This window comes from Plasmodium inui (assembly GCF_000524495.1).
Source record: "Plasmodium inui San Antonio 1 unplaced genomic scaffold supercont1.29, whole genome shotgun sequence".
In the NCBI taxonomy this organism is placed as follows: domain Eukaryota; phylum Apicomplexa; class Aconoidasida; order Haemosporida; family Plasmodiidae; genus Plasmodium; species Plasmodium inui.
The window spans coordinates 84,171-100,997 of NW_008481863.1; the positions used below are offsets into that span (position 1 = coordinate 84,171).

The following is a 16,827-nucleotide window of genomic DNA, read 5'->3' on the forward strand; positions in this document are numbered from 1 at the left end:
AAGAGAAAAAAAAAAAAATTATCCTATTTAACACAGACAGGACCATAAACATAATCGAGAATGGGGACATAGATCCTGAGTACAGTGGATTCTGGAGGATCGTATACGACGAGGGATTATACATGGAGGTGTATAAAAAGAATGACGAGAAAGGAATTTATTTCTCCTTCTTCAAATTTCAACGAAAGAAGGACGCGTCTTATAGTCACTGCAACAGGTTAATCATGGGGGTAGTTAATGTGTATCATCTTAATGGCAGTGAGGGAGGTTCTTCTTCGGGGCTTCCCCGGATAGACGGTCTCGCAGATCAGAATGCAGGAGGAGAGAAGGACCCCCAATTGGGGGGTGCCTTTCTCGTCAAGATGGAGAATAAAAGCACGAATGGGTTAACCTCCAACAGGATTAATCTTTCCAAAGAGAGGTTCCATTTTGTGGGCTTAAAAGAAGGTGCACGGAAGAATTCGAGCCATTCAATCGACTATTACAATGATAATTATATTCAGTTTGACTTCTTCACCATGAAGAGGTTTTGCTGGTATGGGAAGAAGGTTGGTACGCCTGATGAGCCTACGAACAAGATCCCCGTGGAGATCATTTCTCCCCTTGTACTGGACCCAGACACGCACAACAAGAATTACGCAAATGTGACGTTGAAGTGGGGCGGTGCCAATGGGGGAGAGACACAGCGATTCGATGACAAAGAAGTACATACCCATCTGACAGTCACCCAACTGAGAGCCCTCCCAAAACACACAAAGAGATCACACAAAGGGGTGAAGCAGAACAGCATATTTAACACCTATCGTGAGAAGGAAGTCACCTTGACACAGTTTGACTGGACAAACGAAGATGATGTGAGGAAGAGACTTAATGGGAAATGGGTAAAAGTTATCGACGAAGTGATCGACCAGAAGGAATGCGGGTCTTGTTATGCAAACTCAGCTGCGTTAATTATTAGCAGCAGAGTGAGAATTAAATACAGCTATATAAAAAACGTTGATCTCCTATCCTTTAGCAACAAGCAGCTAGTCCTTTGTGACTTCTTCAACCAAGGATGTAATGGTGGCTACATTTATTTGTCCCTAAAGTATGCGTATGAGAATTTTCTTTTTACAAAAAAGTGTTTTCTGAGGTACTCCCATTTATATTTGAATAGAGACAAGAAGAATAGCGCGTTGTGTGATCGGTTTGATACGTTTAAGATCTTTCTGCAGAAGGGCAGGGAGGAAAACTACTTAAGTGCGCAGGTGGGGCCACCAGACAGACAGAGCAAACGAGTGCAACAGCACGAGCCTTTCAGGAGGAATGAGGAAGAGGTCCGAGGGGAAGAACTGATTAGGGGAGAAGAAATGGGTAAATCCTCTACCCAAGGTGAAGAGCACAAAGGGGCAATTTTTCACAACGGGGGAAATAAACACACTGGGCGCCATGTCTATGATGTCCACGATCTGCGCGACGGAGGAGACCTCCCCAGGGACGACGAGCTAAACGAGGGCTACCTCCCAGTCGATGCCCCCGCGAGGGATGCCAGCGAGCTGGACGTGCTAAAACTACACGAGTGCGACGCGAAAGTCAAAGTGACAAAGTTTGAGTACTTGGATATAGAGGACGAAGAGGATTTAAAAAAGTACCTATATCATAATGGCCCCGTAGCAGCAGCAATTGAGCCCTCAAAAAATTTTCCGGCGTATAGGGAGGGCATACTAACAGGGAAGTTCATAAAGATGTCTGATGGGGGGGAGTCCAATGCGTACGTATGGAATAAGGTCGACCATGCTGTAGTTATAGTTGGGTGGGGAGAAGACACGATTGAAAATTTGAAAAAAAAAAAAAAAAAGGTTCACCATTATTCAGGTCATCTTGACGATTATGCTAGTGCAAAGGGGGGCGAGGCCGCAGGGAAGGTCGTCAAGTACTGGAAAATTTTGAACAGCTGGGGGACCAAGTGGGGGTACGACGGCTATTTCTACATTCTGCGCGATGAGAATTACTTCAGCATAAAGTCGTACCTGCTCGCGTGCGACGTGAGTTTGTTCATCAGGAGCGGAGATTCGAGGGTGCAGCGAGGGTGAAGCGATGGTAATGTGAGGGTAAAGCGATGACAACGCGAAGGTGAGCAGTACTCTCTTTTTGGGGTGAAGGGCTCGGGCGAAGTCTCAGACGCTCCGCGCTTGCGCGGGGGGCCCTTTCTCCAAAAGTTACGCGCGTAACTACGCGAGGAATTAGACAAATTCGGTCGCATGGTCTTGAATTTATACGGTTTCTTCCCCGCTACAATGGTGCACCGCTTCACCGTGTGCGCCCTTTTTTTGATACTCCACTTGGAACGTGTTAAAGCACTTCGGAGGGGGCACCCCATCTCGTGCTTCCTCTTGTGTGTAACTTCACAATTTAAATTTTAAAAGCCACCGGGTAGGTGGCACCTCTTTGAGTTCGCTAAAAAAGTGCGTCTTTAAAGGTGCGCCTTTGGGGCAACCCCCCCTCCTGCCGCTTCCCTTTTAGTTGCTCACCCCCCTGGGGGGTTCCAAACTGGTGTCTCTCCTCTTCTCGAGGAAGCGCTTTAAGGATAACTTAATTTCGTAGTGTAGCTTCTGGAAGAGGATTTGAAAAATTGGATTTTTCCCTGTCCTCAATAAACTCTTGTAAACAAAATGATACTTATCGAAGTGGTTATTTAGAAATAGTTGCAGTTCGAATATATCATGGTGGTTGAATTGTTCTTCTTTGTCTTCTTTTCCTTCTTTCTCGTCTTTTTCGTCGTTTTCTTCTTTGTTTTCTTTTTCTTTCTCTTCTTTTGCTTCGTTTTTTAGGGTGGCTTGATTGCAGAGGGCACTTCCAACTTGTTCTGCCCTGTCTGCCAATTGTGATATGTCTTGCCTCAACCCTACAGCTGACGTTGTTTGTAGTTCCCTGGAATGGATGCTAACACCTCTGACTTTCCCGTTTGGGGGAAACCCCCCCTCTTCGGAGAAAGCACCGGCTGATGATCTCTTGGGGGGCACAACATTATTATAAAAAGAGTAATAAATTACGTGGTTGTTAAAAATATGAGTCATATTATAAATGTGTACATCATTGTTAATGTTGAAGATGTGCGTATAATTTTTGAAGGCCTCATAGCAATTGACTCTCCTATTATGAATTTCGATGTCGGCATTTATGTTGGCATGGACGTAAGATCTGTATATACACATGTACAAAAGTTCGCAGATGTTTACTCTAAGAGTGGATTTATATTTGTACTCCGTTTTTCTACTTATGGTGGCGTAATTTAATCCCTTATCGTAGTAGCACAGCAATTGATTAGTGTTGGATTTATCACTGAGGAAAATTAAATCCAAATAGGATATGTTAGTGACCAGTGTGTCCCATAATTCTTTCAACTTAATCTTATCGATGTTGTAATATAGAGGGATATGGATCAGCGCCAAAGACGACAGGATTTTTATTTTATAGACATTTGTGTACCTTAGTGTACTTATTAAGTGCTCTAGAATCTGGCTGTGCAGATCGGAAAAGTTGTGGGCCAGGAAGAAGGAGAAATTGTTGTATATCAGTTTGAAGGTGTAGAGGACATTCCATGTGATTTTGTTTTTTATGTGTTCCTTTACGATGGATAGGAGGTAGAGAATAATTTTTGCGTCCACGTTGTTGTTCGATCTGTTTATTGGGTTATTTTTGCCTCTGCTCGAGTGGAAGATGTCCTTTATTTCGATCACAATAGGGTCTGCGTGCACTTTCTCCTCCCTCTTTTCAGAGTACCCTTGGAAGAGCTGCTCCGGGTTGAGGAGTTCCTGGGGGGCATCTTCCCATTTCTGTAATTCATCGGTGCTATGTTCCTCGTTATGCACTTCCACGATGGGTTGTTTCTGGGGGTCATGTACAGATGTATTCTGCCTCCGACCTGGTTTCTCCTCCTCCTGGGAAGCGTTTCCCTTCTTCTTCTTTTTCTTCCTTCTACCCCCTTCGCAGGGCTCACTCCGTTGTGAGGGATCCTCGTTCGAACTAGCCATCCTCGTGGATATTCCCTTCTCCCCGTTTGACTTCTCCCACTTCGCTGCGCCTCCCTTGCACGAAAAGAAGCTGTCTTCAAAATTGTACTCATACTTTACGTAGACGTTTAGGAACAAGTGATACAATTTGCACATCTGCGTTGACTTCATTTTGGAGCAGAACTTCTGTGTTGGCTTCATTTTCGAGTTGCTCTTCTTCTCGTCGAAGGTCGGTACCTCGCTGGACGCTTGTCCGTGGCTTCTTTCACCTTGGTGTGCACAGGCAGGGGAGTGCTCCCTGGTGTCGACCGTCACGAACACATCGCTGCTTCTGCTGCGGACGCTTATGCTTCTGACGCTTCTTCTGCTGGAGCTTTTGCTTCTTACGCGTCTGTTCCTGCTGCTTAGGTTCGTTCTCATCTTTGCGAACAATTCCTCCCCCCACACGGAGTGCTTTTTCCCCTTGGACGCCTCTTCCTCGTTCGCCACAGCACCGATGTTGGCAGCGCCGTGTGATGACCCTTTGCTGTGTCTACCTCCAACTCTGGAGAGTCCTCTCCCGAGCAGCCCCTTCTTCTCAATCAAATTATTGAGGTATACGAAATACTTCAGGAGAAACGTCGAGGGAAGCAAACTGATCGAATTGAATAAAAAAAAGTTTATATTTTTGCATATAAATCCTACGTACCTAATGATGCAACAGATTGCCCGGTCTTTCTCCACGTTTTTGTTTTCTCGGATGATTAGCAGGAGTATGTAGATGTACTCTATGTAGGAAATGAGGTATATGTTGTTTGAGAATTGGTCATGCAGGTTTTGCGCGTTATGGGCAGTGATGCGATTCGGTTGATTGGCCAGGGTGGGGATACTCCCTGCGTCGCTTGACAAACCTCTGCACGGGGGAACTTTGCACGGCGGAACTTCACACGGGTAAACTTCATACAGCGCACCTCTCCCGCTCGTGCAGCTGCTACTAGCCGTCGTGTTATTACTTCTGGATGTGGCGCAAGTTTCCCCTTTGTGAGAGAAGCCCTCCGCTGCACTCGCATCTGTGTGGTGGTTGCACTGGAGGAATTCACCCGTAACTGTTTCTCCGTTTGACGTGATGCTCTCCCCGCGCAGGCGAAATAACTTCAACTCCTCCACGTCTGAGGACAACCGAATGCTGTTAATAAAATTGATAAATTTGTTAATGTCCTTATTCTCTTCACTGTTGTAGTTACTGTAGTAGGAAAAAGTCTTGATGTTGTTTTGAGTAAAATAAAACGGGACATAGGAGCTAGCTATTTCGCATATGCAGTTGTATGTGTAGTACTTGAGGTCTACAAATGAATCGTTGTAAAATTTGATAATGTGAATGATGATATATATATATATATAGTAGAGCTCGAACAATTTCCTTTCGCTTCTTTGCTTTTGTAGTAGGTATGCGTCTTTCCTTTGTCTGTCCAGGGAGTCCTTTGATTGGGGTTCGTCCCCTTGGTCCTTTTCGTACACGTGGAGGGAATTGATTGCACAGGTGTCCCTTGTTCTACTTTGCGCAATGGCATGTTCAGTGTTTTTTTTCGACTGGGCAACTTCACAAGTGGGTGCAAGTAAAAGCTGTTTGTTGTTACACTGTATGTTGATCTGGATCACCTGGTTGCTCATATGGCGGTTCATATGGCTGCTAATCTGGCTGCTAATCTGGCTGCTCATCTTGCTGCTCATCTGGCCGCTCATCTGTCTACTCATCTTCATTTGGAGGTTCTCATGTTTCTTCAATCCCCCCCACTGGGGATCCTCCCTTCTGTTCTGCCTCTTAATCAATCCACACAATTTGCTCATTTTGTCTTTTTTGACATTTCTCGTATTCGTCGCCATTTTTGCTAAGGAAATAGGGGGGAACCGCTCCTTATCCTTCTCGTCTTTGTCTTTTTGAGTGTAAGTCAGTTTTTCCTGATTTTTTTTTGCCATATCTTCCGCGTTGCACCCCTCTGGGTTGCTGATTCTGCCTCTTTGTTCTTCCATCATGGATTTTTCGTGCGAGCATTTAAATGTTGAGTGAGTTATACTGACACAGCGTACGGAGTTCTCTTTCCCTTGCTGCTTCGGTTGCTGCTCCTTCTGCGTTTGTGCTTTTCGTTCCGTCTCGGCAATTTCGTTTAACCCACCTATCTTTTCAGAAATGGTAGTGTCTCTTGAGTAAGGAGTCACATCCGATGAACGCTCATATTGAACTGGGTCTTTCAAGTTGTCCATTAGCATTGTACAGGCTGAGTGTGGACCCACTTGCCTCAATTCACGTGCTATTATTTCCGTGCTCCTATTACTGCTTCTACGACTGTTGCTGTGGTGGGGGACCTGCTCCAAGTTACACATGGTTGAACGGGAGGGCACAGTCACTACATTTTCAAAAAAATATTTTTCATCATGCCATCCCTCGTGGGGGTAATTCACGTGATGCGGAGAGGCATTAACAGGGTAGTAATCTTTTCTAATCTTTTCCTCTTCTTCGATAAGAACAGGACATACCTTCCACCTTCCATTCTCTCGTTCGTAATTCATATTCGTGGGGTTCGAATGTATGAAAATGTTTGTAGATGTGCCGTTTATCTGTGGGGAGGTAACAGGACGTGTGGTTATACTCGTACACATGTTCGTTTTCCATTTTGGCTCAAATGTGTGTACGCTGTTTGGGGGGGGTAGATTCGGAAGGTTCGCTGCGCTGTGGGCTTTGCTTTCGATGTTTCCTTGCAGGTGGTCTTTTTGCAGATCGTTTTTTAGAGAGCCATTTTTTGAGGCGTAACTGATGCCGCTCTGACTTGTGGTACCTGCCTCCCCTGGGAGAACCTCCCCAAACACACCCGCTTCCCTGGTGAGGATATTATTATAGTAGACATTGGTTGAATTTATATGCAGCAAGTTTATCCTCTTCTCATAATTCTGAATAAATTTTTTATTAAAGGTAAAAATGTACTTGATAATATATTTGCTTAGGGCGGTAATGATGTTACACTTAATGCTGTGAACACAGGAGGACACAAGGTTTGTCAATCGCTGGATGTCTTCAACTGTTAGGATTTTAAATCCTGTATAGCTCAGATGAGAGATGCAGATGATGGTGTTTAGGAAAATATGCTTCAGTTTGCTTCTTCTATTTGTGACATCGTTCTGTATTTTATTTATGTTGTGGATGTGGACGAGAATGTACTTCCGGAAGAGGTCCACCATGTCGCTTTCGACGAGCTGCACGAATTGTTTCTTCTTGCTCATTTCGGTTGCCTCGCTGTGGTGCTGGTCGATCGTACCGTTTGTGCTTCCCTCGGGGGGGACCCTTTCTTGCATGTGATATTCCGCATGTTTGGAACCGCTTCTATTCCGTGCTTCCTTCGGGGGGGTCATCAAACGGTTTGAAGTGTTCCCGATGGAGTTGTTCCCGATTGAAGTATCCCCAACCAAAGGAGCTTCCCCCCCCTTAGAGTCACTCCAGTGGGGGCTTATATGTCTGACTTCCTCCGCACTCGCTACGCATCTGTGAACACTTCCATAGGGTGATCTCTGCACACCATGCCTGAAACCAGTTTTAGACACACCCGTGTTGGTGCGGTTCTTCCTGCACACTTCAGCGCACGTGGGTAATTCTTCTTCTCGCCGACCCTCCTTCGGACGCAACGTGTATTCCCCCCTGCGCTTGTCCCACTCCTTCCCCCTCGACGCACTCTTATGAAATATGTTGTCATTCTTATATTCATCCTTTTGTCTATAAATTGGAAGTTCATACTCACTGCAGTTAACCTCGTAGTAAGAATTGATAAAGCTGAAGATATCAATGACTATCTTAATGGAAATAATTTTTATGTGCAGATTTTCCGATTGCAGAAAATATTCTAGCAAAGTTCTGACGTCATTCCAACAGTGCATGTAGCAGAACAAATAGTGTTTTAATGTCTTCTGAAAGACTAAGAAGATATTTTTAAAGATTTGAATATCATATGGTATTAAATTTGGTATGAAATTGTTTCTGTTCAGGAGATTATTCAGCTGGTTCATCTCGTTACTTTCCTGTTGCATGTACGAAATGATGTAATTGTCGTAGAGGTCCTTGTACGAATTGTTGACATATTTTTTTTCGTAACGGTAACCTCTCAGGTTAGGGTTTGACCGATCCGCTTTGTTGGGATGCCCTCTAAGGGAGTACTCCTGATGGGTGTTGCTGTCCAAATTGATTTGTTCTTCTTCTTGGCATTGTTGTGGTTGTTCCTCTTGGTTGGCTTCCCCCTTCCGTATAGCCTCTCTCCTCCGTTTCTCAGCGAGCAATTCGTTCCCGTTTTCCATCCAAATAGCTATGCCATCTACGCAGGGTTGATAAAAAATCTTATACAAAAATATCAACATGAAGTATATTAACTGTGCAAAGGAGATATCATACAGCTGATTATGCGTAGAATGGTGGCAGGAAATGTTGTGATCATTTAAGGTTGTGTTGATATTCACTCCGTATATGTTCGTGCAGAGGAAGCGGAAGATTTCATCATTATAATTGCACAGAAGGACCGAAAAGATATTAATAATAACCGTTATCATGGTTATATATTTGGAGCCCCTGGAATATTCATTGCAGTACAGAATGCTGATTAGCAGATCGTAATCTTCGATCGATAGAAGCTTCTTATTTATTTTGTCTATGTGTTTGTACAGGTAGGATAAATCGTTCTCGTCTGCTTTTTTGCCGACCTTGTTTATCTTTTTTGTCGCATCGATTATGTTTGTATATTTGCATGAACATATGCTCCCTTTGGTGGATTCCTCTTCTTGTGAGTCCTCTGCATCTTCCCCGTCATCCTTCCTTTCCTCGTTTTTTTTTTTTTTCTTCTTTCTCTTTTTTGGATTTTTCAGTTGCAGTGCATCTGTTCTGGGAGGGATGTCTATCCTCTCATCGGCGAATTTCCCACGGGCTCCATTTTGATCCGTTTCATTGGAATGCACGCGAGACGGGGGTAACTCCTCCGCCTGCTCAAATACACTCTCCGCACTTTTGTCATTCCATGTGACCTCTTTGCTGCTATCATTTGGGGTGGCTGCCTCTTTGTCTTCATTATTACCCTCTGTGTGTTTTTTCTCTTCTTTTCCTTTTTTCATATATCCTTTACTTTTTCCTTTCGGTTTTTTGTCCAGGTCCCCCTCGGTGGCGCTCTCCTCTTGATCGGCTAGACTTAGGTGGGTCGTGCGATGGTGGTGGATGGGTAGGCCTCCTTTTCCGGTGCATCTTGGAACGTCCCCTTCGACTCCTTCTGGAAGCACTCCCCCCGATGGGTCCTTCCTCTGACCATCCCCCCTTTCACCATCTCCCTTCTGATCGTGTGGCTGCTCCCCCCCCTGGGCATCGATCTCTTCGTGTTCCCCTGTGTCTCTAAAGCTGTTCAGGTAATTACTGAGCGAGGTAAACACGCGCTCATCCTCATCGAGGTAGTCATGCGAGTAGCAGTCGTTATCACTAAACTGCTTCATGCGGAGCATTTCTCTTCTATGTCGGCTCAGGTGCACATTAGTGCTTGTCTGGCTGCACAGCGCGTTGACACTTCTAAAATGAGTTGCCGCTCTTTCCCTCTCTGCAAACTCTTCGATGTATGGAAGGAGGGAGTAACCAAAAGGGATGTTCCTTTCTGGTTGCCAACTCCTTTTGGACGTACCATCTCTAAGAAGTAGTCTCTTAATGCAGAAATGGAAAGCATCACCATGGTTAAAATATATGAGGTACTTTAATAAGTAGAAAAAAAAAAATTTCAAAATTTTTCTCAGTAAATTTTTATATTTTGGTATTAATATCGATTGGGAGACTCTGAGAAAAAATCTGCAGATGTTTAGTCTGTCCGTGGGGGTGTAGAAATTATTTTCCTTCTCCACCATGTATGTTTTGATTATAAGTTTCGTTAACTTTGTGAGTAGCTTTACAATGTTCTGTTCAGTGGAGGCTTTTTTTGCATTAGAGTAGTTTCCTTTCTCGTTGGACTCTTCATTCGTGTAGCTTTCATAACGATATTCTCGCCTGGGGTAGGGAAATCCACTGTTGGAGCTGCTACCAAGAGGGTTATTATCAACTCTCACTTCTCCATAGGTCTGCATCTGATTATCCCCTTGGAAGATTCCCAGAAGTGATGAAGCATTTGTTCCAATTTCTGCTTCTCTCTTTACGATATGTTTCATATCGTTAAATAGAAGAACTGAATGGGGTGCTTTTCCCATGTGGGCATTCTGCTTCATCTGTTTGTCTGGGAAAGACAGGTTGGTATAACCTGCACTGTAGGAGTTTTTTCCAGAAGGGGTGTTACGGCGAAGGAGGTAGTTGTCTCCCTTTACTGGCACGTTTTGATTCTGCCTGTTCACTTCTATCATTTTTTTGGTTGGACTTCCGTTTGGAATTTCCTCTGTGAGGGTTAGGTTATTCCTCTGGTGATGTGGGCATTCCACGAGGGGGGTCGTTTCGTGTGAGCTCGTTCCGCCGGTGGGATAGCTTGGTGGAAACGTAACTTGGCCAGTAAGGTGATTTCTGACGTGGCCACTAACGTGACCGCTAACATGGCTGCCAAGCGGGGCGCCGCTGTAACTCCCCTCCTTCAGCAAAAACCAGTACTTGAGTTGTTTGCAATCGAAGAGGTACTTGAGGCACAAAATCGAATTCGTTCGGATCTTCTGATTCTGGTCATTCATCGTGAGGGTCAAAAATATCGGGATCAATTTTTTTCTGTTCTCATTGTAGTAGTAGAGGATCTTGTCCCAGTTGTTTATATAGATGTGCGAGAACATTTTGATTAGGGAATGTACACAACAGAGAATGTTATTTCGTATGGATGCGGCTAACTCCTCGTCTTCTGCTTTTTTTTTGGAGTAAAACTTGACCGGCGAGTCTACTTTCCCGCTTTGCTGCTCAGAACAGTGGTAGTCCCCCTTCTGAGGGTCCGCTTCCCTCGTTTGGTTTATGGGGCCAAGCTGGGTTGCACTTTTGACGCATCCGTAGGTGTTCTTCTCAACGGGAATATCTTCGGTGTTTTTCTTTTTTGAAAAGGGTGCGCCAGGGGTGGATGTCTTCTTCAGAGAGGCGGTCTGTTCATTTGCTTGATCAGTCGTTTGGCTAGTCACTTGGTTGGCCTCGTCCATATTTGTCGTATTTCCCGTATCTTCCTTATTTTCCGTACATACTCTACGCGCCGCATTTCCAGCCTGGGCCTTTCCATCTACAACCTGTCTGCTGCGTGTGGTGTACCCCGGCCCTTCTCGAGCTTCCTCCAGGGGAACATCTTCCACCTCCACTCCGTCCGGCGTTGTCATAGTGGCGGCTGTTCTGTCGGCCGCTGCTCTCTCCATTGCCGTCCTCTCCGTTAACCAATCCGCCTCATCTGGGTAATTCGTGTTGACGAAGAAAAACGGCTTGAGGGACTCGTATAGGGGAAAGGCAATGAGTTCCTCCTTCTTTCTGTTCCTCGAAATGATTCTGATTTTGGCGTATTCCAAGATAGTTTCGTTGAAGGCGTTTATGAAGGGCAGGAGGATTGCCAGGGAGTTTTCGTCGTAGGAGTGCAAATCGCGGTGCTTCCCTTCGCACTCACCAAACAGCAGGTTGTTCTTAAAGTACTGGTATAACTTCTCGAAGAGGGTCTTGTACAAATTAAGGAGAAAGAACCACGCCTTGTCTGTAATCGAAATGGGCTTAATTAAAATTAATTTCACGACACAGTACAGACACGTCTTGATGAGGTGAAGAATGTACACACCCAGGTGGAGTAGAACGAGGAGGTTCTTTGCAACTACACAGATGCTATACAAAATGGAGGAGTTAAATTTATGGACATAATTTGAATTCAGTAGAAGAAGAAGCATTTCGTAAAACTTATTTAAATTAAAAAAAAACTCCTGGCTGTTTTTTACTCTTAATTTGGCTAAATAGAGATTGAGTTCGGTCAGCTTTTTTTTTTTAAAGGCGTCATTATTCATGAATACATCATTGAATACATTGTTGCTGTAGTATCGTATGTTTTGGATTATGATTCCGAGTTTGCTGCCTGGGGGGATATGCCTCGTGGTTGTGCTACGTGTGTCGGAGTATCGTTCGGGGTATCCACCGGTGTACCCCTCAACATAGCAGTCATCGTAATGGTTGTCATTTCTTTCGTCCCTTGCCTCGGCGCCTACCCCTTCGATGTTCTCAACTGGACAGTTCACTGCTTCATCCACTCCTACATCCGCTGCTACATCCGCTGTACCTCTTCCAAGGCCAAGGAGATCCCCCCAAATGGTTCCGTTGCATGCCCGACTGTGATGGTCAAACTGGCACTCTGTCAGCGGCTGCATGGTTTTCTTAATTGGTTTGGTGTTCAGAAGGTTCGCCTCTTTGGAGTCATCCATATTGCACATAGTGGCATCAAACGAATGGGCCTTTTCCCTCATTCTTCCAATTTGGTAGCTTGTAGAATTGTTCGTCAAAATGTTCAGACCGTAGTTTCCTTTGCTGTGGTGGTGGTAAGGAGCAGGACCCTTGGAGGGACATCTGGTGTGATGTTCTTCACCTCGGTTTAGCTGCACACTATGGAGTATACCGTGCTGTCTATGCTGGTGTATCATGAGTGATAGGGGTTCTATTCCCTCCTTACATTTGTTTGCAGAACTGAGAAAATTGTCTGGGTTAGAGGCGGAATGGTGTGGAATTGCCGTGGGTACGTAGTTGTTTCCATCCCTCGCAAGGTGGGATCTACCCCTCCATTTCATCGTACTGTCAAGGAAGTACCCTTCAGGAGAGAAAATCCCAATTCTGTTAAACTCGTCAAGAAGCATCACTCCTGCGTCCTCCGAATGGCTACAAGGGATACCACCCCCTTGTATTCTTCCACCACTCATCAGCTTCGTTTTGTCGTTCAGATTACAGAGCCCACTTGTATTCATGACGTGTTCATTAACCGTGAGGGAATTTCCTACGTTAAAATTCTTCATTCTTCTGTACAGGCTGACTAGCCATTTGGATTTGTCATCCAGTGTGCTGACGATTGAGCTATTTTGTTTGTTCTTTGTCAGATCTATGTTGCTTATTAGGTGATCCCCTTTGTAGTAGGGCTTAAATTTTGTATCTGCAGTTATTGTACAACTTCCATGTCCTAAACTGTTCCCCTTTGTGGTCACTTTCGCGCTGGTGTAAAGTTCAAATTTGTTACCATACGTGCCCCCACCATTAGCGGCATGATTAGCGGAGTTTCCTACCCGTAGTGTATTGACATTTAATCTTCCTATGCATTTCTCTCCTTTGGATTGGTCTATACGGCTGTGTAGATCCCTGTACTTGGCACAGCCAGAATTGACCACTATGTCGTGTGGTAGTTTTGTGCCCTTATCCGTCAATGGGGAGTCATCACGGTGGAGATCTGTTCCTACCTTTGACATCTCTACTCGGTTGAGGTGATTTGATTTGTTCACTTGGCTCTTGTCGTGCATAAATGGTTGTTCGCTCCAATTAGGGTTCACATACCCTTGGTCACGTTTGTCCTGAATTGTTCCTGCTGGGGAGTTCTTCTCAGTTGAGACGTTGATGCCTGGTGAGGAGCTTCCCATGCTAGACAGCAGCATCTTGCTTAATTTCATTTTGCTTATGTGGTCATCTACTAGTCTGATACCATTCTGCAGATTAATTTCTTTTCCTGGGTTGTTCAAATGAGGCATCTTCTCGCAACTTTGATGGATGGCACAACTTGTAGTTTTCTTGCTGCGGAGGACTTCTTCGCAGGGGTGGTGGCTCTCCTTTCTGGTTAGTAGTTTATTTGTGCAAGTTGGTAGCTGATTTGTGTGGGTCACCTGATTTTCGAGATTCTCCTGGCTTTGGTGCGTCACTTGGTTTGTGTGGGTCACCTGGTTTGCGAGATTCCCTTGGTGTGTTCGCTCCATTTCGCTGGCCCCTTCTGCTCCATCAGGACAGATAGCCACATTTTCGCCTCTACCTTGGCTGTAGTTAGCATATCTGACAAAGATGTTTCCCCCCTGCAGAGGAAACACATCCTTATAGTTCTGGTTCGTGTGTCCATCTTCGTTTCTCGGCTGGTTACTCACTGGAGAGTTGCATCTGTAGATGCCCGTCTGATCATTGTTTAAATTACAGACATTTTGTATATCTAGGAGAAGGTCCCTATTTTTGTAGTGGCCCTGTGAAGGGGCCAAGTGTGTGTTGCTTGTGAGTTCAGCTGTTCGCAGCGTCCCGTAGTATAGCACCTCCTGTTTTAGTTCATTTAGCAAATTTTCTTCCCGGTGTGCAGTGTCATAATGGTTTGCAGTGACATAATCGTTTACGATGTCGCTTCGGTGGATGAATAGTCGGCTGGGGGGGCTATCTCCAACGCCGTTTGTCATTCCTCCCTCTCCGCGCGAATCTGTGCAGAATCCGCGTTCTACACCGCCTGCTACACCGCTTCGAGCACCCTTTTCTATGCCGCTCCCGCCCTGCTTGTCACTCATTACGTGATCAATCTTAGATGCGCCGTCGACGATAAAGGATCGAAGCGATGGGAAGAAGTCTCCATTTACCCCCACGCAACGCACCTCCTCCGCAGCTCTGTCCTTTTGGTTATTACAATGGCTCAGTTTAGTCGTATTGTGAAAATCTTGAAATTGAGCGGCACTGTAATTGGTGCTACCTTGGATGAAGCAACTCTGTACTTCTCCCATTTGAGGGTTCTTCATTCGTTGGACATCTTCCTGAAGGGAGATAAACTCGGCTTTGTTCTTTCCATGCATCATTAGATGGCTGCCCTGGTCCGATCGAGAGTTTACCCCTACATCATCTGCAACACTCAAGTTGTAGTGGTCACTTTTTTTACTCAATTGTCCCGTTTTTATATCCGGCTGAAGGGGAGTGCGTTGAAGTAATTCCTGCAGGTGATGCATCAGATTATTTTGCGGTGCATGTAGTTGGGTTCCCTTCGGATCAGTCTGCACATATAGAGGGAAATGTGTCTTCTCGGGGGCATCTATGCACTTTACAGTTTTATTCGCAATGTAATTCATTCCGATTTGGTTGTCCGTGGCGTGTTTGTCGTCCAGTGGGTAATATTTTTGTACGCTGTGTTGGGCCTCTATCTGTGGTGAAGTTTCCACTTGGTCGTTTTTGTCTTTCCTTTTGAAGCTGCACATGATCATGTTAAATTGTTCCTGCGTGATGGCCGGCGCAGCATTGGGGGGTATACTTAGCCCCATGTTGGGGGTCCCATTTGGGGATCTACTTAGCACCCTGTTGGGCGTCCCATTTTGGGGAACATTCCCCTTTGCGTTTAAAAAATCCTGCACACCCTTTTCCATGTTGTATGCTCACACAAATTTTAGGGGGAAATTAATCGTGGCTATCTGTGCCCCCGTGTGGATGGCACTATCAGTACATGCACGTACTGGTGCGTAAAGGCAGGAGGGAGGGAGGTTTGTGTGAGCGCGGTGCGTCAACACGGATTTGCTCTAGCGGGAATAGGAAAAAACATGTAGTTTTCTAGGTGTATGTCTATGTTTATGCAGATAAGTATGCTCGGATTGATCGGGGGGCTTCCTCCAAATGGTTGCGCAACGTTGCTGCGCCTTCTTGAAGTGCTCTCTATCTTGTCCTGATCATTCCCCGGTTCGCTTATCCCAAGTGGTCATTTCGGATTTGAAGGAAGTCATGCAGACATTTTATATAAATTTCTCACAAAAGAGCGAATTGTGGGGAGGCAGTGGAACGAATTCACTAGGGAACAAGACCTCTTCTAGTTGGGCTCCACCTCCGGAGAGGTTCTTCATGCATCGGTTCGAGAGTCCCTTTTTCCCAAACAAGCAGTGTAAAAAGAAGCTCACATGAAATCGAACGGGACAATGTGGATTCTTTGAACAGCTTACCTCACGTTCTGCTGTGTAGATGTATTCTTGCAGGAATAAGCATGCGAGACGTTTTGAAAGAATGAAAAAAAATAACACCACGGCTGTATGAGGTAGTACATATTTGTTAGGAGCTCCTTGTCTACAAAAGCCGATGTTTTCATAGAACAAATGGGAGAAGCAGGCAAAGGTATGCGCAAGGGTATGTACAACTAGGAAGAAGCAAACATGCGCTTTTTGCACCTATGTGTGGTGATATTCTCCGATAAGTATACATCCACATGGAAACGCGTAAAGGTAGTAATATCAGAGGAAGGAAAAGAAAAAAACAATCCTTGCGAGTGCACAGATGGGGTTATATTTGTGTAGCAATTAAAATGAATGGACTTATCCAGTCTTAGGTATGCTCCCCCATAGACGTACTCACCAACAGGGAATTGTAAAAGACAAAGTAATGTATACAAATAAATACGAAGTAGAGCACGCCAGGGGTTGGGAATTCAAAGGGGACTTCTCACACCAGAGTGAGCTATTATCATGAAGGGGGGAAGGAGACTAAATGGAAGGACGTTTGGCTTAATTCGATGCTACAGAAGATGGATTCTCACGGAGGGGATAACCATACATGTAGAGATATGCACAGTCGAATTTTGATATCTACACATGCACAGAAATGTGTCTGCATCTGTAGAATCTCCTTCTTCACAGGTGCACACTTAGTCGTGTTCTCAGATTTTTTTTTTTTTTCTCGCCTTTCTTTTCCTGGCTCCGTTAAAAGGAAGCGAAAGACAATGTACTCCCACTTCGTACCTTATCAGGTGAGCAATTAAAATGGGTCACCACTCATTGCATCGAGGAAATCACACAGATTTTTTAAAAAAAAAAAAAAGTCAACAATGGAATATTTTAAAGCATCACTTGCACTTGAAATTTTTTTAATAAGAAATGAATCGGTGTTGTGTGGCGCGGTGGTGAGTCAAGA

The 16,827-nt window shown here is 44.9% G+C and overlaps 2 protein-coding genes across 2 annotated transcripts in view; one reads left to right on the top strand and one right to left on the bottom strand.

The window, feature by feature from the left end:
• The window catches only part of C922_04776 (hypothetical protein), a gene marked incomplete at both ends in the record, with an annotated part of 2,638 nt that extends 566 nt beyond the window's left edge, over window positions 1–2,072 (top strand). Inside the window, one exon of the mRNA XM_008820355.1 lies at window positions 37–2,072. Within this exon, the coding sequence (XP_008818577.1) occupies window positions 37–2,072 (2,036 nt within the window). The remainder of the gene's footprint in view (window positions 1–36) is intronic.
• Window positions 2,073–2,498: 426 nt separating this feature from the next.
• On the bottom strand, window positions 2,499–15,302 carry C922_04777 (hypothetical protein; the record flags this gene model as incomplete). The annotated part of the gene is made up of 2 exons (XM_008820356.1): window positions 2,499–6,587; window positions 6,663–15,302. 2 exons carry the CDS (start codon window positions 15,300–15,302, stop codon window positions 2,499–2,501), a joined length of 12,729 nt encoding a protein of 4,242 aa, XP_008818578.1.
• Between the last annotated feature and the right edge of the window lie 1,525 nt (window positions 15,303–16,827).